Here is a 24,070-nt window from a genome sequence, read left to right on the forward strand (position 1 = left end):
ACAATAGTCTATAAACCATACATAGACAATGGATTACACATAGTGATAAAAGATCTTTAAAACTACAATTCATTTTACACATTTACAACGCTTGTAAAACCATAGCATAAAATTGGGAAACACTGTACTTTTTAATCTCTCTCGCCCTCCTTTGCTACCTCCGTTACATATTCTCTAGTTGCTTTCAGAAATTTCCCCAATGCAATTGTAATATCCAAGAAAGACATTTCTGTAAGGAGGTCAATGGCATCTGCACGGGAGGTCACCTGATATTTTAAAAAAATTGGACGTAAAAAGGTTTTCCGAATTGCTAAAATCCATGTACAATCAAACAATATATGTAAAATATAATTTCTTACTCCTAGACCACATTTACAGGTTCCGTCCGGATGGATCAGGGCCATTCTTATTTTTCTTTCAATCTTCCATGGGTTTAGGCCCACCCGAGCCTTTAAGATTTCGTGTCTTAGCCATCTATTGGGCAGTAAATCCAAATATGGGAACCGGACCTCCTTTTCCCATTCATTCCTTACCCAATTCACTGATTTTTTTAACCTCAGATAATCCAGGTCTTGTGATCTTGAAAATTCAAGCCCTTTGTCTCTAAGCATTTTTTTAGTGCAGACTATATTCCACAATGGTGGAGAGAGGCTCAATTTCAAGCGCGCAGCTACCGTCTGGAGAGTTTTCTTCACATCTCGCGCCCAGCGTAAGCTGCTCGCTTGAATTTCCTCTCTACACCAAATCGATACCTTCTCTTCACCACCAGACTCCTGTCGGTTCCAAAATCTTATTAAGGACGTTTGAGTCTTTACATCCCATGATGTCAATCCCACCTCCATTCTGATAGATTGGATCATGGAGCTATTTGGTAAGGCCAACAACATTTTTAAAATTTTACCTTCTTCCCGATCCCACCCTCTTTTACCACTCAGGTAAAGCACCTCTGCACCATAAAGCACTTGTGGGGGGATCATCACTTCAAATGCCTTTAAAAGCGGTCTGTGTGACATGTCACCGTAATCTTTATTGAATTTTTTCAGACCACAGACCGAGGAATAAGCCTTAGCCGTCTGTGCCTCCACTTGGGTATTCCACTTTAGTGAGCTATTAAACCAGAGGCCTAAATATTTGTATTCACCTACTACGTCTAGTTTTTCCTGTCCTAAAAACCAGTTAAAATTATTTACCCTCTTTCCAAAGCATAGGATCTTAGTTTTTTCCATATTTACAGTTAAAAACTTTTTATCACAATATTCTTTAAAAACATTTAATTTCCTTTGGAGGCCCATTTCGGTTTGATCCAAGATCACAAGGTCATCGGCATATAAAAGGCATGACACTTTATTGCAATTCATACGTGGACTCGCACTTCTTTCAACTTCCAGGGCAGCGGGGAGATCTGCCAAGAAAATTGAAAAAAGCAAGGGTGCCAAAACGCACCCTTGTCTCAAACCATTCCTTACGGGGATTTTATGTGTTAATGAGCCCTTTGTGTCTTTAATGACCTGGGCCCAATTGCCACTATGTAAATCTTTTAAGATGTTTACTATACCCTGTGGCATTCCATAGTTTTCTAATACTTCCCAGAGGCTATTTCGGTCCACCGTTTCGAACGCAGCCCGGAAATCGACGAAACAGCAAAATAATTTGCCATTTTGTTCCATCGATTTCCTAGCCAATGCCCACAGTGCAAAGCAATGATCTATCGTCGAGTGGCCTTCTTTGAAGCCACCTTGTTCAACGGGGACGATAGACCTATGTTCCACCCAAACTTTTAGCTTTCCAAGGATTATTTTAGAGAAAATTTTTTCACCTATATCCAATAGGTTTATTAGTCTATAATTCTTCGCAGCATATACATCCCCCTTCTTATGTAGTGGTCTTATTATTGCTCCCTTCCAGTTTGGAGGCATAATCCCTTGATCTAAAATTAAGGTAAACATTTTCGCAAAGAATTCCGTCCACCAGGTCTGGTTTAGGTTTAGTATCAGGGCTGGTAAATTGTCTGGGCCGGCAGCTCTTGTTAAATTTAGTGTCCTTATTATCTTATGGACATTAATTATTGAGCATTCTTGTTTTAGGTCCTCTACTAGGCCTTTCCAATCCCCTGGTACCTCATTTCCAGTCCCCCTCCCAGGGGCGTATAATTGCTCTATGTACTCTACCCACGCCTCTTCTTCCACAACGCAAGACATAAGGTGGTTGTGGTTCATCCAGTCCCTGATGAATGTCATAGTTGACTGCAAATTGGAGACCGAGAGAGGAGAGGGGGACAGATCAAAGATGAGCTGGAGGTCATCCGCGTAATTATAGACGGTGACCTCCAGCTGCTGTAGTGTAAAGATGAGAGGAAAGATATAAAGGTTGAAAAGTAAGGGGGAGAGCGAGGATCCCTGGGGAACACCACAGGTGACAGGGAGGGGAGTGGCCGTGAAGTCGCCTAGCCGGACCGCCTGAGTGCGTTCCCTCAGAAAGGAGGAGAGCCAGATCAAAGCTGATCCCCCGATGCCGGCCGCCTTGACACGGGTAAGTAAGATGGTGCGGTCCACCGTGTCAAAGGCGGCGGAGAGATCAAGGAGGACTAGTGCCTGGTGTTTGTTTTCATCCATACCCTTTCTGAGTTTGTCCAAGGCTGAGACCACGACTGACTCGGTCGAATGCCTGGGACGAAACCCGGCTTGGCGGGATGCCAGTCCCCCATTTGCCTCAACATGGGCGCTGAGCACCGCGGTAACGTGGCGTTCCATCACCTTGCCCAGAAAGGGTAGCAGGGAGATGGGGCGATAGTTGGCCGAGATAGAAGAGTCAGCGCCAGGTTTTTTCAGGATGGGCACTATGGTAGCTGCCTTGAGCGAATAGGGCACTACGCCCTGTGCCAGGGAGCTGTTGAGGAAGGCAATGGGGGGGTCAGGGCAGCTGGAGTAGATTTGCTGCAGGACTCGTGCTGGGCAGACGTCCACGGGAGACCCCGACTTCACTTTAGGGAGTATCTCCGGAAAAGAGTCCTGCGTGAGGGGGGGGATAGAGGTAAGAAGGTAGGGGAGGGGAGGGGGGGAGGGATCGACGAAGGCAGAAGAGGGTGGAGGGATATTGAGCTTGATGGTTGCTATTTTATCTAAGAAATAGGTATTGAGCTGGTCGCAGAGAGGTTGGGAGGGAGGGATATTGGGCGAGGTTCGGTCTGAGAATGCCAGGTCATTCACTATCCCGAAGATTTCCCTGGGTTTATTTTCAGCAGAAGTAATTTTTGACAAGAAGTAGGTGGTCTTAGCAGCCAGGATTGCTGTTTTGTATTTGTCCAGTGCTGATATGAAGTGGGTTTTTGATAAGGGATTGTAATTTTTCCTCCATTGCCTCTCTGCCCGTCGGGCGCTCAGTTTGAGATCTTTTAGGTGGTCATTGAACCATCTATTAGAGTCCTTTGGTCGGCGGATGGAGATGCGGCGTAGGGGCGCCACAGAGTCGCAGCCTTCAGCCAGCCAGGTGTTAATGGCCTTGGCTTGAGAGGTAGATGGTAAGCCAACAAGAGTAGGGGTAGAGTCGCGGAGCATGGAGGTCAAGGAGGGGTAATCCAGTCTATTCCAGTTCCGTGCCCAGGTGTTTTTGGCATGCGGAGTTTTAGGCATCACGTTACGGGGAATAGAGAAGGAAATGAGGGCATGGTCGGACCAAGGGCACGGCGAGACGGTGGCCGAGGCCACAGGGAGGTTGAGGGACCAGACCTGGTCCAGTGTGTGCCCATGGGAGTGAGTGGGGACGGATATGTGCGACACGAAATTAAGGGATGAGACTATTTTGAGGCTGAGCACTCGTGTGGGTCAGAGGGCCAGTAATTGAAGTCCCCTAGCACCAAGACCGAGGCGTAGTTGACCACCAAGTTGGCCAACAGGTCTTGAAAGGCCGGCAAGAATGCGGGCGAGGGCTGGGGAGGCCGGTACATTAATAGGCAGGTGATGGGGGGGGAAAATGAAAGAGAGCGGACTACCAGGAAGTCAGCAGGGGGAATGGGGGGGGAGGGAAGTGATTGGAAGTTCAACTCCGACCGAGCGATCAGGGCGACCCCACCGCCTGCCTTGCCCGCCGGCCGGTCGGCTCGTAGGGCCACATAGGAGGGGGGTAGGGTGGCCAGGAGAACGGGGAGGGAAGTGTCACAGTACCAAGTTTCGGTCAGGAGCAGTAGGTCAGGTTTCTCAGAGTCGAGTAAGACGAACAGCTCATGGTGGTGCTTGACCAAAGCAAACCACAAATTAAACTGTGCTCAACCCTCTGGTAGCTTGGCACATTGCAGTCAGGCTTAACTTAGAGGCAATGTGTAAAGTATTTTTGCAGCACTTTAAATAGTCATAAAGTTAAAACACAACACAAGAAAAATCCTACACCAATTTAGAAAAATAGATTATAACGTAATGAATACATTGACACCAAAATGTCAAAAGTCCAATCAGTAGAACTGGAGATATACAATTTTAAATGTTCCGGTGAAAACTGCACCCAAGAGCACAACGACCACTCACAGAGATCTGTTCGTGAGAGACCAGGAGAAAGCCACACGTTCAGGCCAACCATGATGAAGCACGGGTCAGATACAGGGGCGAGGTTAATCCCACTTAAAAGTTACCTTCTTAGTCCAGCACTTAGAGTTTAGTTCGAGTTAGTAGGTGCGATGAGGAGCAGGGAAAGCATCGACCAAAAAGCTTTGAAGGGCCGACCGGATGTCATCTGATATTAAGGGGCAGTTCGTTCCACAGGCGAGCAGCTTGAGCCTGAAACAACTGTCCTCCTATTCGAGATCTCATGATCTTGGGGATCACCATGAAGGATTGTCTGGAAGATCTTATGACCCATTGAGGCTGATAGTGTTGGATCCTACTTCTCAGGTAGACCACACCCATATCATAGAAGGCACGATAAGCGAGCACTAAGGCTTTAAACTGGATCCTCTTTCTCACCGGGAGCAAGTGCAACGCCTGCAGGTGGGGCGACATACGCGTTCTGGGACTTACCATAAGAATAGCTCTAGCAGCAGCGTTCTGGACAACCTGCAGCCGCTTGAGCAAATGTTCAGGCAGCCCTAGTTACAGGATATTTACGTAGTCCAACCTTGATGTAATTAAGGCGTGTACTACGATCTTACTGGATTCCACCGGGGGAAGGGGAAGAACGTTTTTTACCATTCTTATCAAGCCAAAGCAGGTACCAGCGACAGTTTGAATTTAGGACTTCATCGCTAGACCTCCGTTAAACATTTATTTATCTCCATTCCATGAAAACTTGCACACTTGTCACAAGTGAACAAAAGTTGTGTATCGTCGGCGTAGGACATAATATTTGCTCCGTGTGATTCTGCCAAGCCTGCAAGTCGGGCCATATAGATAATAAAGAGTGTGGGACTCAAAATAGCACCCTGTGGGACCCCCACTTGCATTGGAGGAATGGCAGCAGTAAAGGGCGGAGACCAAATTTCCTGCTGCCGCTTTGTAGGGAAAGAAGCAAACCAATTGTACACTGTGCCCCTTACACCACATTCCGCTAATCTGAGCAGGAGCCGGTCATGGGGCACGGTGTCAAAGGCTGCGGATAAATCTAACAGTATCAGTACCACGCGGCCCCCTTTGCGCTTCTGAGTTTTAGTAGTTTCCAAAACCTCCAATCGGGCTGTTTCTGTGCTTAGAGTGGTTCTAAAGCCAGACTGGCTGTCATGAAGCACATGCTTACCTTCTATATAGTCTGTTAGCACTGAGTTAATATACTTCTCCAGGACTTTTGAGAAGAAGGGCAGCAGAGAAATGGACCTATAGTTGGATGAAGATCCTGTCAGCATCACAGACACTCATGGCTGGAGCGCTGTGTTAGCAGTCACCATGGAGATGTAGTTTAGTTTGAAGAGTTGGTTTTCTGGGACTTTGTGTTGGCGGTTAGAGTGGGCAGCATGGTCTTCCTACAAACAGGCCAATTCTCGTTTTGCGAAACCCCCCAAAACTTCAGTGGAGCTCAATTGAGCCTCAGCAAGGGTCCAGAAGCACCATTTGGGGGTCAGGAATGCACTCCAGGAGAAGCCATCAGGTCTCAAGTAGGTCCAGCTGCTGGTCCAAGCAGCAGATACAGGCAGCAGATCAGCTGGGCAATTGCCAGGAGCCTTCGGAGCTTATTATGTCCCAGTAGCTGAGAACAGGACGCCAGCTGACTGACTCTTGGAGTCACTTCAGCCTGGTATGAAGGGTGCAGGTCCAGTCTTCCTTCTAAGCAAGCAGAGCAGCAGGCAGCAGAGTAGAAGGGCAAAAAAGTGGAGTCCTTCAGGCACCAAAGCTGCACCATAGCCCTTCTTCTGTACTATCCACAGATCCAGGAGTGTACTAAGGAGTCTTTGTCTGATGTCTAATATTTATAGCTGGTGCCTCCTTTGAAGTGGTGAAAGATTCTAGCAGTTTCCCTTTGAAGTGCACTGGTTTCCTGGCTCCCTTGCCCTGGCTCCAGACTAACTACAGGGGATATGCAATCCTTTGTGTGAAGACAGGACACAGCCTATGTAGGTGTCAGTGGTGTAAGTGGAGCTGTGTGTAACTCCACCCTCTCATCGTGCCAGTGATAGCCCATCGAGGCACACCAAGCTCTCTCTTGTGTACACAAAGTCCAACTGCCAACTACACCCAGAGACAGGCTGCAAGTACTAAATGGCTAAGACAGGAAAATACCAACTTTCTAAAAGCCGCATTTTCAAAATTGTAATTGAAAATCCAACTTTTCCATAAAAGAGAAATTTTCATTACAATTCCAAAGGCACCAAACATGAACTGTTTGCCTGTTCCCAATTGGAAGCTACAGCTACAGCTTATTAAAAGTAATAATGTAACACCAATGTTATCCTATGTGAAAGGTAGGCCTCGCAATAGCAAAACATTTATTTAAGAGCTTTTCACTATCAAGACATGTAAAACTTAAAATACCTCTCCTAATTTTTAAATACATTGCACCCTACCCTGTGGGTGGTTTAGGGCCTACCTAGGGGTGACATATGTCTCAAAAACTGAGTTTCGGGCCTGGCAAAAGGTTTATTTTAATGCAATTAGGGGTGAAGTAACACTCCTTCTTCCGGATGCAGAGCTGTAAGTAAATACAAAAAATTCCACTGAATTATCCACGTTCAATAAAGTTTTATTTCATGCTTTTCGCAATTTCTTTGTCTCATTTCATCAGGTCACATGAGAGACTGAATATATTTGTTTAATTGTAATGCAGCAGATATGCCATTCCAGGCCTTTTTCTGAAGCAAGAACAACACATTTATCATCCTCTGTAGAAAGTGTCATTCCCAATGCATTTTGGACTTATCATAGTCCTTCGTCAGGGGTTCACTACAAATTAAACAACACCATAATTAAATTCTATATTCTAGATTCATGTATTCAGGGTAATCAGTATAACATCTCACTGTTCATGCCTTACTATAACAGTCCCCACTCAATTAACGTTTTCCCTCTGCTAGCGTAACGACATGCTATCAACTAAGTGCCTAAAAAGGCTTCTTCTTCACTGGATAAACATTCCCTAATTCACCTACACCTCTTGAACCTCGCCCGATGAATGGAACATCATGTTATTCATTAATTATTATCACTTGCCCACTCTCTGTTTGTTTCACCTTCCCAAACAGTTCTAATCAATAGACTCAGCTGGGCTTTTTAAAAAAACATAATACCTCAACATACAGTTCCACAAAGCTCATGTTACATTAGGCGGTGCTAACCCATCCCCATAAATCGAGCTGTCAATGTCATTCCTACATACCTTCGGCCTCTATCGGCATAATCTCATTCTCGTGCTGGTCCTTCCATTTTATGAGGCAGTAACCTGCTCCTGTTCAGCTGTTCCCTTTTCTACTCTCAAGCTACAATACCGCCCTCTAGTTTTATTTTGCCAGGTTGAAATGGCAATTTAAAACTGCACAAAAAGGCTGCAATAGCAGGCCTGAGTCAAGTTTGAAGGACTACTTAAGTGGGTAGCACAACCAGTGCTGTAGGCCCACTAGTAGCATTTGATTTACAGGCCCTGGGTACATGTAGCAGCACTTTACTAGGGGCCTACATGTCAATTAGAGCTGTCAATTCAGCATTAGCCAATTTTACCATGTTTAGAAGAGAGAGCACAAGCACATCTCCAAAATACTGCAAAACCTTGTTTTTAACCACATTACTCCCTTTCCTCCATAAACCAGCGTGCTTACACCCCCTCCTATCTGGTTTCTGGGCGATTCACTTCAATAGTCTTCTCACACATATCTAACTTTCTTTATGAGCTATGCTAACCACAGCCAGCTTTCATTTATCCATGTATTTTTAGATCCTTCAGCAGCCTTTGCACTATTGATCACCCCACATTACTATGGTGCCTAAAGATCCTCAGTATCAATGACTCTGCTATTAAATCCTCTTATTTAGCTGACCAGATGTTCTTAATTGTGGTGCTCATACCAATCACAACGCTGCCTTAGCGGCGCTGTGATTGATCAGGGGATTTTGGGAGGCTGGGTGCTTCCTGTTCCTGTGTTGGAGGAGAAGAGGCATCAGCTAGCGATCGGTGGTGCTAATGTTAGGCCTTTTTTTCCCTAAACTTCCACTCTCCCTACCTTCCCCCGCCATCATTCCCAACCAGTAGTCACTGCATACAAGTAATTGGGGTATTAGTTGAGGGAGTAACCACACAACTCAAGCATCTGCAATCCCTAGCTTCCCCCCTTGTGACTCCTGGCACTGTCTTTGTGACCCCTGGCCTTAGAGGTGACAAAGTCAATGCCAATAAAGTTATGAGTCAAATTCTTACCTCAATGTGGATCTTTGTGTCTTCTCAACACTGGCGACGATGGTGAGATAGTGTTGAGAAGACACAATGATCCACATTGCGGTAAGAATTAGAATCATAACTTTATTCTTGTCCGGAAGCACATGCAGACTCAACTTAGTCCCGCACATGAATGAATCAACCAACCCTTCACCCTCTACATATATCCTGCCCATGTTTTCAAAACACCACAACCCGTGTGCCAGTCATGGTATGTCTACCACACTTGAACCATAACATCGAGACGGTGCACAGACAAAATATCGACTCAAAAATATCGAATGGACAAAATATCGAGTTAAAAATATCGATAATAATAAAATATCGATATAAAAAATATCGTTGGTCAAAATATCGATTAAAATAATGATAAAAAATATCGAGTACAAAAATATCGACAAAATATATATAATTAGTCAAAGTAAAAAATTTCAATAATATGTAGAAAAAAGGTTAAAAATATATATTTTTTTTATTAATAGTAATATAAATTGTAGTTAATGTTTAGGAGCGGGATGTTGGATTAATAGGGGATAAGGGTGGAGAGTAATTTAATAATAATTAATTAATTAATATATGTTTGTAAATATTTTTAATTAATAACTATTTGGTAATTAATTAATATTAATTAGTTAATTAATTAATACATTTTTGTACATATTTATAATTAGTAATTAATTGGTAATTAAATAATATTAATTAGTTAATTGCATTAATTAAAGTAATTTATTTATATATATCATTTTTAGTTATTGTTAATTAATTAATTGGGAAAAATAATATTAATTATTAAATTAAATTAATTACAGCTAATGTGCTAATATATTTACTTTATTGTTATTGTTAATTAATAATTAATTGGTAATTAAATAATATTAATTAATTTTGGGTGAAGGAGTATTTTTAGGGTTCAGGGTCAGTTTTCAGTTTTTGGGTAAAGGGGTATTTTTAGGGTTCAGGGTCAGTTTTCAGTTTTTGGGTAAAGGGGTTTTTTTAGGGTTCAGGGTCAGTTTTCAGTTTTTGGGTAAAGGGGTATTTTTAGGGTTCAGGGTCAGTTTTCAGTTGTTGGGTAAAGGGGTATTTTTAGGGTTCAGGGTCAGTTTTCAGTTTTTGGGTAAAGGGGTATTTTTAGGGTTCAGGGTCAGTTTTCAGTTTTTGGGTAAAGGGTTTTTTTTAGGGTTTAGGGTCAGTTTTCAGTTTTTGGGCAAAGGGGTATTTTTAGGGTTCAGGGTCAGTTTTCAGTTTTTGGGTAAAGGGGTATTTTTAGGGTTCAGGGTCAGTTTTGGGTTTTTGGGTAAAGGGGTATTTTTAGGGTTCAGGGTCAGTTTTCCCTACTGTTGCACCCACTGGAGTGGGAATAGTAATTTTAACCCCTACGCTATCCAACGCTTTCCCTACGCTTGCACTCTTTGGAGTGGGAATAGTATTTTTTACACTTCTGGTATCGTACGGTAATATAATAGTATCTTATTTAATTATAGTATGTTACTATATATATATGTTTTAACAAATAAGATTGTAAATTTTGTTTTTATTATTTTCATTTATTATTTAATTATTATAAGTTAATGTAAGTATTTTTAAGTATATTTTAGTAATAAGATTTTAATATTAATTTAATTTAACACTGTTTTTAATAAAGTCGATATTTTTTACATCTATATTATTGTAAACGATATTTTGTACTCGATATTTTTGTACTTACCTGTTTGTAGATACAAACTCGATATTTTGACTGTCGATATTTTGTCCACGATATTTTGGCAAGTCGATATTTTGTCCCTCGATATTATTTCAGTGATCCCATCGAGACATGAGCGCGAGCAAATCTCAGGCCCCTGACCCAACGTCAATGCTCCAGTTGTACAATGCTATCCTCTTTATTCCATATTCCACATTACATCAATCAGCACATAAAGCATGCACTGAGTTGTTTTGCCAACTGTTACAAAATCCAAAGAGCATCTCTCGCCACAGCCATAGTGTCCAATTCTCTTGGCACAACACTCGCCAGCCGTGGCCGTGAATGCAGTGTTTACCTCTGGAATTTTGTGAGATAAAACATAGTTCCGAACTATTATTATGTGAGCAGACCATGGTATTGACTCATTATGCAGTGTAGGCTTGCACAGTTTGAGTACATTTGTAATACTTACTAAGGAGTTAGTTGTGTGACGAAGGAATCTGACGACTTTGGAATCTGATGTTGGGCAGGCCAAGGCCATGTATCGGTTTCGGAATGTGCCGTAGATTTTGAGGTGGAATCCGGACTTCATTGCAGGTTGCTGTGTATTCAACGACTCCTTGCTACTGGCTGAAATACCCACACCATATGCAGAAAGGTCAAAGTAGAGACTGTGAGCACGGATCTCTGGTGTGGGCACCTGAAGTGTTTGCAAAGAAACAGAACAATTGTTGATTATACTTTGTTTAATGACTTATAAGATGATATCATAAAATAAACTTTTTATGTTGCTAGCAGTTATCAATTTGGCAAAAACAGGCAAACGTGATTTCAGTGATCAGATAACTACATATCATTGCACCTGTCAATTTAAAAAAGGCATGATTACGAAACCAAATACACATATTTCCATGCCTTTTCAAAACATTAAAACCATAGAGATGTAAATGTTGTAGGCTTCCTCAATCTCTGCTTATGATCAGTGAATCAAAGAATCAATGGTAGGGAGCCTAAAAAGGGTAAAGAATCCTTACATTCACAAATCTCAAAGCTGTGATTTCTTGTTTGCATTTACTATGTTAATAGGTTGGATCTCCTTTGAAGCCTCTTGGCATATACATTCACAAGTATATTACATAAATAGGATGATATTGAAGATAATTTCAAGAAGGGTGGTTCTTAACCCCTTCGCCGCGGAGCTAATTACCCGCGACGCGGGGGAGGGGGGCCGACTGCGGCGCCACGGTGCTCGTGACAAGCTCTGCTCATCACGCTGCACGTGGCGCTGTGCTCATGACTGGCTGAGCTCGTCATGACCACGCCCGTTTGAATGGAATGCCCAGCACAGCAGGGGAATTATCCCTGTGTGGGCGTTACGCGGAGGTCATGATGAGCTCAGCTCGTCATGAGCACAGCACAACCGTGCCTAATGACGAGCTGAGCTCGTCATGAGCATGCAAGAGGTTAAGGAACGTATTACCTTACTATATGTGGCTTGGTTAAACCAAAACCCAGGTTCAAGTATTTATCGATATTGCCTTAGAATGTGTAGATTTTGCCTAATAGATGTGTGCAAGAAAAATCTGAAACATTTGAGATAATGATACATTTAACAGAAACACAGGGTACTTTACAAAGTGTGGCCATCAATACATACATCTGTGCACACTCTTTCACTTTGGGGGTTGCAAATAAAAACATTTCACACAAGCGTTTGCGTGATAAGGTGAAAGCAGAGAAAAGAAGTGGCACAGTTCGGCTCTCTCCACATGCTGCACATTTTAGGCTGACTAGTACCACCACAGGCACCCTTGCACCATAATGCTTGATTAAACCCTTGCGTGCGGGCGTATTCCCCGCCTGTGCTGACTCCGCCTTGCGCGGGCGGAGTCATGACGGAACGGTTCCGTCATCAGCACAGCTCAACCGACGCTGATGACGGAACCGTTCCGTCATCAGCATGGAAGGGGTTAAAATGGATGGGGGGGCTCTCAGGCTCCCAAGGCCCTGGGGACCGCCACCCCGGGGCTTCAAAACATTAAGTGAAGGGGGCTCTGAGGCCCCCCCAGCCTCGGGGACAGCCACCCCCGGGGCTCTAACTTAATATATGCGCGGGGTCACGGGGCCCCCGCAGCCCCGGGGACCGACATCCCTGGGGTTTGTTTAAAATGGGGGGCTCTCAAGTCCCCAAACCCCGGGGACCGCAACTCCCAGGGCTTCTTCAAAATATGGGAGGGGGGCCGCGCGGCCCCCCTCCTGGAGACTTGTCTAAGCCCTGGGGACCGCCAACCCCCAGGGCCGGCTCCTGCAGTGTCCCGGGTGCCCACACCCGGGACACTGTAGTTTGCAATGACAGGGCGGGAGCCTCGCAGCTCCCACCCTGTCATTGCAAACTGCTATCCTATTTGGAAGAGATAGCAGGAAACCTACTCTCTCTTCCAAATAGGAAAGCAGTTTGCTTTTCCACAGGGGGAGAAGCATGTTAGCTGCTCCCCATGTGGAAAAGCAATGCCGGCTCCCCTAGGACGGTGAGGGCCAGCCCCGGGGGAGGGGGTCCCCGGGGCTACCAGTGGCCCGGGAGGGGAGCACGCGGACCCCCTCCCCAGTTAATAATTGTTTTTTTTTTAAACAAACAATGGCCGGCCCTGGGGAATGGGGACCCCAGGGCCTTGAAGTGGCCTGAGGAGGGGTGCTATGCAGCCCCTCTCCATAAAAATATTAAATTAATTGGCCATGGCCCAGGGGATGGGGTCCCCAGGGCCCAGAATTGGCTACGGGAGGGGGGCCACGCTGCCCCCTTCCCATAAAAAATATATTAAAATTCATCTTTGGGGGTCAGGCCCTGGGGGATGGGGTCCCCAGGGCCCAAAAAAAGTAAAAGGAAGGGGACCACACAGACACCCTTTCAAAAAAGATTACTTTTTTTTAAAAGACGCAACCGTCCCTAGGCCCCACCCCCTCACAAACACACTCTGCAATCATTCCCAGTGGCACGTTTTAAATTGGGGAATTAATTCCCCTTCAATACTGGGGGTCCCAGGGGGTCAACTAGCCCACCAGGTACCTCCAGTAGGCGCCTCGGGGTTGCGTTGCAGAGAGGTGCTCCAGGCCACGCTCCTTTTTACACCTCTCTGCAACACAGCCTTGTGGCGCTTACTGGAGGTACCTGGTGGGCTACCTGGACCCCAGGGACCCTCAGGATTGAAAGGGATTTAATCCCCCAACTTAAAACACGCCACAGCACTCGTTTGCACAGTGGTGAAGGGAGGGGGCGGGACTGAGTTCACATATGTGCAAACACGCCCTGTGGTGCGGTTTAAGTTGGGGAATTAATTCCTTGTCAATACTGAGGGTCCCTGGGGGCCAACTAGCCCACCAGGTACCTTCATTAAGCTCTCTACAATGCAGCCTCCTGGCGCACACTGGAGGTACCTGATGGACTAGTTGGCCCTTAGGGACCCACAGGATTGAGGAGGAATTAATTCTCTAACTTAAAACGCACCACAGGGTGTGTTTGCAGACATATCACCTCAGGCCACGCCCCCTTCCTTCACCACTGTGCAAACGCGCCCTGTGGCGCATTTGAAGTTGGGGAGTTAATTCTCTTTCAATACTCAGGGTCCCTGAGGGCCAAAAAGCCCAACAGGTATCTCCAGTATGCGCCAGGGAGCTGCGTTGAAGACAGGTGATCAGAGTCCACGCCCCTTTTTACACTTGGCTACAACGCAGCTCTGTGACGCTTACTGGAGGTATCTAGTGGGCTAGTTTGACCCTAGGGAACCTTAGGATTGAAGGGGACTTAATCTCTCAACTTATAACAGTGACAGGGCACGTTTACACAGTGGTGAAGGGAAGGGCCTGACGTGATGTGTGGAAACATGCCCTGTGGCGGATTTTAAGTTGGGGAAAAATTCCACTTCAAACCTGAGGGACCATGGGGGCCAAGTAGCCCACCAGGTGCTTCCAGGAAGTGCCACTGCGCTGAGTTGCAGAGAGGTGGTGCAGGCTGTGCCCCTTTTTACATCTCTGTGCTACGCAGCTCTGTGGCGCTTACTTGATGTACTACAAATTCCGATTTACTCACCTGTTATCAGGAGAGACCTCAGTGCTGCATCTTTGAGCCCAGTACTGATCCTGAAAAGTAATTCTAACCATACTCATCAGTAACTTAAATTTTCTTCTATAGGCTAACATTGACTGCTTTTAATTGAAAATTGGTTTAAGTGTGGCGTTATGGAACTTTTAAATATTCACCTAAAATCATCCGAACAACGAATTCCGATTTACTCACCTGTTATCAGGAGAGAACCCAGAGCTGCATCTTTAAGCCCAGCTCTGACCCTGAAAAGTAATTCTAACCGTACTTACCAGTAACTTGTATTTCCTTCCATAGGATTCCATTGTCTGGTTTTCACCTGAAAAGTTTCTAAGTGTCTATTTTCACAAACTAAAAAGATTCCTAAAAAATCGCCTAAATGACTCAAACGCATTCTTTCAACTGTTTACAGGAGATGCACCAGTGCTGGATCCAGGATCCACCACTGAGTAAGAAAAAGTTGCACCAGTGCTGGATCCAGGATCCACCACTGAGTAAGAAAAAGTAACGATAACACTAGTTACCTGGTAAGTGAATTTCCTTCCATAGGGTAACATTGAATGGTTTCACTTGGAAATTCTTCTAAGTGTGGAGTTTTGGAACTTTAAAATATTCCTATAAAATCAGCAGAACTACGAATTCCGATTTACTCACCTGTTATCAGGAGAGACCTCAGTGCTACATCTTTGAGCCCAGTACTGATTCTGAAAAGTAATTTCAACCATACTTACCATTAACTTGAATTACCTTATATAGCCTAACATTGACTGGTTTCACTTGGAAATTCTTCTGTGTGTGGAGTTTTGGAACTTTGAAATATTCCTATAAAATCAGCAGAACTACGAATTCCGATTTACTTACCCGTTATCAGGAGCGACCTCAGTGTTGCATCTTTGAGCCCAGTACTGGTCCTGAAAAGTAATTCTAACCATATTTACCAGTAACTTGAATTACCTTCCATAGCCTAACATCGACTGGTTTCACTTGGAAATTCTTTTAAGTGTGGAATTTTGGAACTTTAAAATATTCACCTAAAATCATCTGAACAACAAATTCTGATTTACTTACCTGTTATCAGTGCTGCATCTTTTAGCCCAGCACTGACCCTGAAAAGTAAATTTAACCGTACTTACTGGTAACTTGTATTTCCTTCCATAGGAATTCATTGTCTGGTTTTCACCTGAAAAGTTTCGAAGTGTCTATTTTCATAAACTAAAAATATTCTTTAAAAATCGCCTTTATGAGCTAAACACATTTTTTCAACTTTTTACAGGAGATGCACCAGTGCTGGATCCGGGATCCACCACTGAGTAAGAAAAAGTAACAATAACATTACTTACCTGGTAAGTGAATTTCCTCCCATAGGATAACATTGGCGATTCTATGTGAAAAAATTTCGAAGTGTCAATTTTTAAAATACAATAATATTCCTTAAAAATCACTACTGTAACCGAAACGCTTTTACTCAACTGTTTACAGGAGATGTCCAAGGACTGAATCTAGGATCCAGTTCTGTGGTTAGAAAAGTAAGCCATAAAGTAACTAATTGCATTTAACTAGAAATTCACATTGAGCTCAATGTTGCATTGTGTTTGAAATTGAGTTACCCATTGCAACAACTGTAACTACTGTACTTAAAAGTCTATTGCCTATTTGCAAAGTATTTAAACTAAAGTAATTCATTATGAGAAAGTATATTTTGTAATGTAATGTATAATGTAATTATAATGTAATTTAAAAAATAAAATATCTAAAAATAAATAGTTACAAAAATGTAGGAAATCAGTATCAAGCAAATAAATATAACAATTAATACATTTAAAAATTGTCATTTACAACACCTTTGCAATTCACTGAAAAAACCATAGGTTTCAGATATGTTATATTTAGGAATGAGCATTTAAAAAACCTTTGAAATTCACCGAAAAAAACATAGGTTTCAGACATGTTATAGTTAGGCATTAGCATTTAGAAAACCTTAGAAATTCACTGAAAAAAACATAGGTTTTAGGGGTGTTATAGTTAGCTGGACATTTCACTTGTACATAACCATTGAAATTCCTCTGTTATAGTAAGTTGTACTAACTATAACTTGCACGCCTGCAATCCACTGCTGATGATGTCACATATTACATCATTCATGACATGGTCAGTGACATCACTGATGACATCACTGATGACATCTCAATTGACATCACTGATGACATCACTGATTACATCATCCACGTGACAATCTGATACACCTCATCATACACTAGCATAACCTTTCAACACTCATTATAAAATATGGAGTACCATGTTTGAAACCAGTGACACACCAATATAAGTTTCTAAAAACCCACTCGGTGATTCCTACATCTACACACACATCTAAACACTTACCTATAGATTCACTCATACATGCTAACAAAGATCAACAGAATACTATTAAATATACTTATACACCTACATTAACATTACACACCGCACACATCCTATTCACTTATTCAGTCATACTACTCACTTATCCAAACAATTAATCATACTTACATTTACTAAGCTACACACTTATACAAACACACCTTTATTTATTCATATAGATAGTAACTCATACTTCGTGTGTTTTAAAATGACTATTACAAGTATACAGTTTTCGATACAGTCACTCATACAATCACTGCGTTTTATGTATACTTATTTATATACAACAACTGTCACATAAACTCCCTTTTCTATTTCTACTTTGTTGGACATGTATCATTGAGAACTATATTTACTCATCACCACACCCATAAAGAGATTCACTCACTCAAACAAGTGTTTCCACATACAGTCTTAACCTCATATACCTTTTAAATCAACTATTTGCACATCTTTGGACAGTCACACACATCCCACCCAACCACACACACATTCACTATCCCATACAAATACTCACCTAACTAATTAATAACTAGTATAGACTTTCACATAGCTAGTAAACAACGTATATAGTAGCTTACACAACAAGAGATAAAGCGATACAGATATTCACACAGTTTAATTACTATCCCCTATATTTAGTGACACACTTTAAATTAGTCACTTAGACAGTCAATCACAGTGTTACTAAATGCTCCATCCAGACACTTATACATACACTTATTCTTTAATGCAGATTGCTATATATATATATATATAATACTTATTTAAAATATTGAACCAATCCACATTCATGGATGAGGATGTCATCAGTGATGTCATCAGTGATGTCATTTAAGATGTCATCAGTGATGTCACTGACCATGTCATGAATGATGTAATATGTGACATCATCAGCAGTGAATTGTGGGCGTGCGAGTTATAGTTAGTACAACTAACTATAACGGAGGAATTTCAAAGGTTTTGTACGAGTGAAATGTCCAGCTAACTATAACACCCCTAAAACCTATGTTTTTTTCAGTGAATATATGTATATTGGGACCCCCTTTTTTCTCAGCCCCCGCTTCACCAATCGCCCGAGACTTTCAGGATAGGAGCGGAGCGGACCAGGCCTAGTTTTGGAAATTCGCGAAGATTCGTCAACCGGTGCCAAAGTTATTCCAAATAGAATTTTGCAGATTTCCTATGGAAAATAGGTTCTAACTATATCTACCTACTGGCAACCGCCGGAAGGTAATATGTAAACAGAAGGCTTTTTCACATGGTAAAATCACCTTAGAACACACCACAATTCCTAAAATGAGTATAGTACCATCAACAAATGATTTATAATGTATCTAAAATCTTAAAACCTTCTATTAACTGCTATGCTTTTTAATGAGATGCTATCCTGTATATTAGTCCCAAGATGGCTACCAACACTTCTTGGATGAAGTGCTGACAGCCAATCAGATCTCACAATGAGATGTTATGTTAGGCTCCGCCCAGATATATATGTACTTTTTTCCTTTAATATCTAAAAAACTACTGAACAGATTGAAACCCTTTAAGAAAAAGGCCGAGTCTGAACTGAGGACTACCTCTTTGCCAAATTTGGTGTAATTCCTTTCAGCAGTTCGGGCTGTAGCTGCGGCTAAAGGTCCCTATGGAAAATTGCATGGGGAAAACACGTTTTGGGTGTCAATCTGTTCAGTAGTTTTTAAGATATTAAAGGAAAAAAGTACATATATATCTGGGCGGAGCCGAACAACACATCTCATTTTGAGATCTGATTGGCTGTCAGCAGTTCATCCAAGAAGTGTTGGTAGCCATCTTGGGACTAATATACATGATAGCACCTCATTAAAAAGCATTGCAGTTAATAGAAGGTTTTAAGACTTTAATTACATTAGAAAACATTTGTTGATGGTACCATACTCATTTTAGGAATTGTGGTGTGTTCTAAGGTGATTTTACCCTGTGAAAAAGCCTTCTGCTGGGATATCATGAATCATGTTTGAGAGAAAACTATTTTCTCATTCTTGTCCCATAGAGGTTTGAAAGGTGCTCCAGAAGCTAAAATGAGAGCATTATTTCTGTAAATTCACATCATCTTTCTCAGTCATGTGAAAATGAAGTCAGACATTTACAATAAAACATGTACATCCAACAAGGGCAGGGGCTGTCAGTTGATTCCTTTGTGTTCTACTGCTGCTGCCCAGAGTGTTCTAAAGAACAACTAGAGCTCTAACAGCCTTACTAATGACAAAAGTATGGCACACCTGAAGCCATCTTGATTTGAATAAACTGGTAACACTTAAAATATCTAATATCAAAAGGAACAAAATGAGGGGGTTCATTTTGTCATAGAAATTATGGTTAGTGTTGTAGAAAGAAAAATTAGGGCATGTTTTAAGAGAGATCTCAAATCCTCTTCTATTTACTTTGAAAATTCTGACATGCAGACTAAAAAATCACTTTCAATACCAGCAGTAGACTTCCTATTAACTCCCTGGCGAGCACTACCCCCTACACTACTCAAACACCACTGCACAGCCCAAACCCGAAAACACTACCCCCAGCCTGAGCCCCTACACTACACACACACCACAACACTACCTTAAAACACTACCCCCTACAGTAGGCAAACACCATTGTGCTTCCCTGAACCCTACAACACTACCCCCAGCATGATCCCTATACTACCCAAACACCACTGCATTACCATAAACCCTAAATCTACCCCAAGCACGACCCCCTACACTACCCAAACACCACTGTGCTACACTAAACCCTAAAACACTACCCCCTACATTACACAAAACCACTGCACTACCCTTAACCCAAAAACACTACCCCCAGCATGACCCCCTACACTACACAAACACCACTGCACTACCCTAAACCTTACAACTCTACCCCTACACAACCCAATTACCACTGCACTACCCTTAACCCTAAAACACTACCCCCCACATGACCCCCTACATTACACAAACACAACTCTACTACCCTAAACCCTAAAACACTACCCCCAGCACAAACCCACAAACACCACAGCACTACCCTAAACCCTAAATCTACCCCCAGCATGACTCCCTACACAACCCAAACACCACTGCAGTACCCTAAAAACTAAATTTACCCCAGCACGACCCCCTACACTACACAAACACCACTGCACCACCCTACACTCTAAATCTACCCCACTGTGACCCCCTACACTACACAAACACCACTGCACTACCATAAACCCTAAATTTACCCCAGCATGATCCTCCAACACTACACAAACATCGCTGCACTACCCTAAACCCTAAAACACTACCCCCAGCACGACCCCTACACTACACAAACACCACTGCATGACCCTAAAACACTACCCGAGCACGACCCCCTACACTACCCAAAAACCACTGCGCTACTCTAAACCCTAAATCTACCCCAGCACGAACCCCTACACTACCCAAACACCACTGTACTACCAGAAACCCTAAAACACTAGCCCATACACTACACAAACACCACTGCACTACCCTAAACCGTAAAACACTACCCCCAGCACGACCCCTACACTACACAAACACCACTGCACTACCCTAAACCATAATTCTACTCCCAGCATGACCCCCTACACTACCCGTTCATGACTGCACTACCCTAAACCCTAAATCACTCTGCCCGCTCGACCCCCTACAATACCCAAACAACATTGCACTACCCTATATTAAATCTACTCCAGCACGACCCCCTACACTACCCAAACACCACTGCACTACCCTAAAACACTACCCCAGCACAACCCCCTACACTACACAAATACCACTGCACTACCCTAAACTCTAAATCTAGCCCCAGCACGACCCCCTACACTACATTAACACCAATGCACTACCCTAAACCCTAAATTTACCCCAGTACAACTCCCTACACTACGCAAACACCATTGCATTACCCTAAACCCTAAAACACAACCCCCAGCACGACCCCTACATTACACAAACACCACTGCCCTTCCCTAAACCCTAAAACACTACCCCCTGCATGATCCCCTACACTACCGAAACACCACTGCACTACCCTAAACCCTAAAACACTACCACCAACACGACCCCCTACACTACACAAACAACACGGTACTACCCTAAACCCTAAAACACTACCCCAGTCCGAACCAGCAAAAACTACACAAACACCACTGCAGTACCCTAAACCCTAAATCTACCACCAGCACGATCCCCTACCTTACCTAAACACCACTGCACTAACCAAAACCCTAAATCAACCCCCAGCACGAACCCCTACACTACCCAAACACAACTGAACTACCATAAACCCTAAAACACTACCCCCAGCACGACCCCCTACACTACCCACAACCACTGCACTACCCCAAACCCTAAAACACTACCCCAGCACGACCTCCTACACTACCCAAACACCCTTGCACTACCCTAAAAGACTACTTCAGCACGACCCCCTACACTACACAAACACCACTACAGTACCCTAAACTCTAAATCTAGCCCCAGCACGACCCCCTACACTACTCAAACACCACTGCACTACCCTAAACCCTAAAACACTACCCCCAGCACGACCCCATACACTACGCAAACACCACTGCACTACCCTAAAGCCTAAATCTACCCCCAGCACGACCACCTACACTACCCAGTCACCACTGTGCTACCCTAAACCCTAAAACACTACCCCCGGCACAACCCCCTACACTACCCAAACCCCACTACGTTACCCTAAACACTACCCCTGGCATGACCCCCTACACTACTCAAACACAACTGCGCTATGGTGCGTTTTAAGTTGAGGAAGTAATTCCTCTTCAATCTTGAGGTCTCTGGGGGCCAACTAGCCCACCAGGTACCTCCAATATGTGCCAGGAAGCTGCGTTGCAGAGAGGTGTTCTGAGGCCACGCCCCTTTTACACCTCTCTGCAACTCAGCTCTGTGGCGCTTACCGGAGGTAGCTGGTGGGTTAGTTGCACCCCAGGGACCCTCAGTATTCAAGGGGAGTTAATCCCCAACTTAAAACGTGTCACCGGCACGTTTGCACAGTGGTGAAGGGAGGGGGCGGGGCCTGAGTTCACATGTGTGCAAACACACCCTGTGGCGCGGTTCAAGTTGGGGAATTAATTCCTTGTCAATCCTGAGGGTCCCTGGGGGCCAACTAGCCCACCAGGTACCTCCAGTATGCGCCACAGAGCTGCATTGCAGTGTTGTAAAAGGGGGCGTGGCTTCTGAACACCTCTCTGCAACGCAGTCTCCTGGCCCATACTAGTGGTACCTCGTGGGAATTAATTCTTTAACTTAAAACGTGCCACAGGGTTTGCAGACATATCACCTCAGGCCACGCCTCCTTCCTTCACCACTGTGGAAATGCTCCCTGTGGTGCGTTTTAAGTTTGGGAATTAATTCTCTTTCAATACTGAGGGTCCCTGAGGGCCAAAATGCCCAACAGGTATCTCCAACAGGTATGTCAGTAGTCACCGCTGGCCCAGCGGGGGCAATCCGCCCGCCATGCCTGTAAAAAAGACCCCCCGCCATATTATTATGGTTGGGGGGGTCCATGGCGGACGGAAAGACTGCCACTTTTCTGCCTGGTCGACATGTCGATCGGGCGGAAAACGGTCTAATATGGTGGTGGTGTCTTTCAGACACCGCCAGCCATATTAGAATGTGCCTTTGTGAATGCCTTTCCGTGACGGCATTGCCGCCATGGAAAGGCATGCGGAGTGTGCTTGGGGGGCCCGTTGCGGGCCCCCATGGCCTCTGGGGGCGTGGGGGGTGCACATGGCCTTTCTAAGAACAACGTGGCAGGCACCGCGCAGTGCCTGTCACATTGTGCTTTGAAAAGCACAACATGTATTTTTAGCATTGCGGTGGGCGGTGCTTTCAGCACCGCCCGCCTCAATGTTAAAAATACAGGATGCGCCCGCCACTGTGGCGGGCGCATCCCAATTGGCCCCACGGGACTCCCGTCCATATAGCGGGAGTCCATTTTACCAGGAGGATCCGCCCGTCATCCTAATGATGCCCTGAGCGTCAGAGGGTTCCTAATATAAGGAAATTAGAGACAGGCTTTTATTTTGGCATGGCAGGCTTACATGTATTATAGGTGACAAAAGAAGCACATTTCAGAAAATAATGGGGGTATATTACACCTAAATAGTCACTCCTCTTGCTTATTTATTAGCCAGGGCAACTGTTATTATGTGGAAAGGGAGGGCCAATTTATGTGGTGCAGTTTACTTAGTTAAGCAGAAATAAAAAGCACATTATATGACATCATGTGGCACAATATGTGATAGTATCAGTTCATAATTCTGCAGTTTTTACACATTCTAACACTGTGTCAACAAGTTCACCTTCATTCTAGTTTTACACCCAAATACTAAAATATGCAACTGAAAGTCAAACAGTCAACCTTTGCAAAATGTAAATTGATATAAATTAATATTACACAATATATAAAAAAAGGAAATCATTCTTATTTAATTATTAAGCATTTAATAACCTGTTTTCAATTAAAACGATTGTAACAATACCTTGTTACTAAACTATTACATTAACTTTAATTAATTCTATGCACCAACTGTAATAATCATGATGCACATTATAAACATTTCTTCTTTAGGTTGGAACTGATTTTTTAAATTTAAACTTAGGAAAAATAATTTTAATTTAGTGTAAAACATTTCCAATAATTAAAGTTTTAATTTAAAATGTATTTAAAAGTGCTGTAGCATTTAAGTTTGTTGAACATTTAAAGTAAATAAATAGATGAAGTTAAATCGATATTTAACTTAAAAATAGTCAGGGTCCCTAAGGTAAAGTATTGGGGAAAACAAAATTAAATTGATTCGAAATTAAATATAAAAAATATGTTCACATTAAATATTAAGTCATTCTATCCATTTAATTAAAATGTAAAAACAAAAACAAACTACAACACTATTGAAATCATTTTGAATTAAAACGTTAATTATTGGAAGCATATTAAAATAAAGTAAAACATTTTTTAGGTTTAATTTAGGAAAACCATTCCCACCTGAA

The 24,070-nt window shown here is 43.2% G+C and overlaps 1 protein-coding gene across 1 annotated transcript in view; it reads right to left on the reverse strand.

Moving 5' to 3' along the window:
• Nucleotides 1–24,070, reverse strand: part of LOC147674021 (uncharacterized) — a 416,608-nt gene that overhangs the window by 182,631 nt on the left and 209,907 nt on the right. The window contains exon 3 of the mRNA XM_086945099.1: nucleotides 10,995–11,222. Within this exon, the coding sequence (XP_086801225.1) occupies nucleotides 10,995–11,222 (228 nt within the window). The remainder of the gene's footprint in view (nucleotides 1–10,994; nucleotides 11,223–24,070) is intronic.

The sequence above is a fragment of the Lissotriton vulgaris genome, chromosome 12, assembly GCF_964263255.1.
Source record: "Lissotriton vulgaris chromosome 12, aLisVul1.2, whole genome shotgun sequence".
In the NCBI taxonomy this organism is placed as follows: domain Eukaryota; kingdom Metazoa; phylum Chordata; class Amphibia; order Caudata; family Salamandridae; genus Lissotriton; species Lissotriton vulgaris.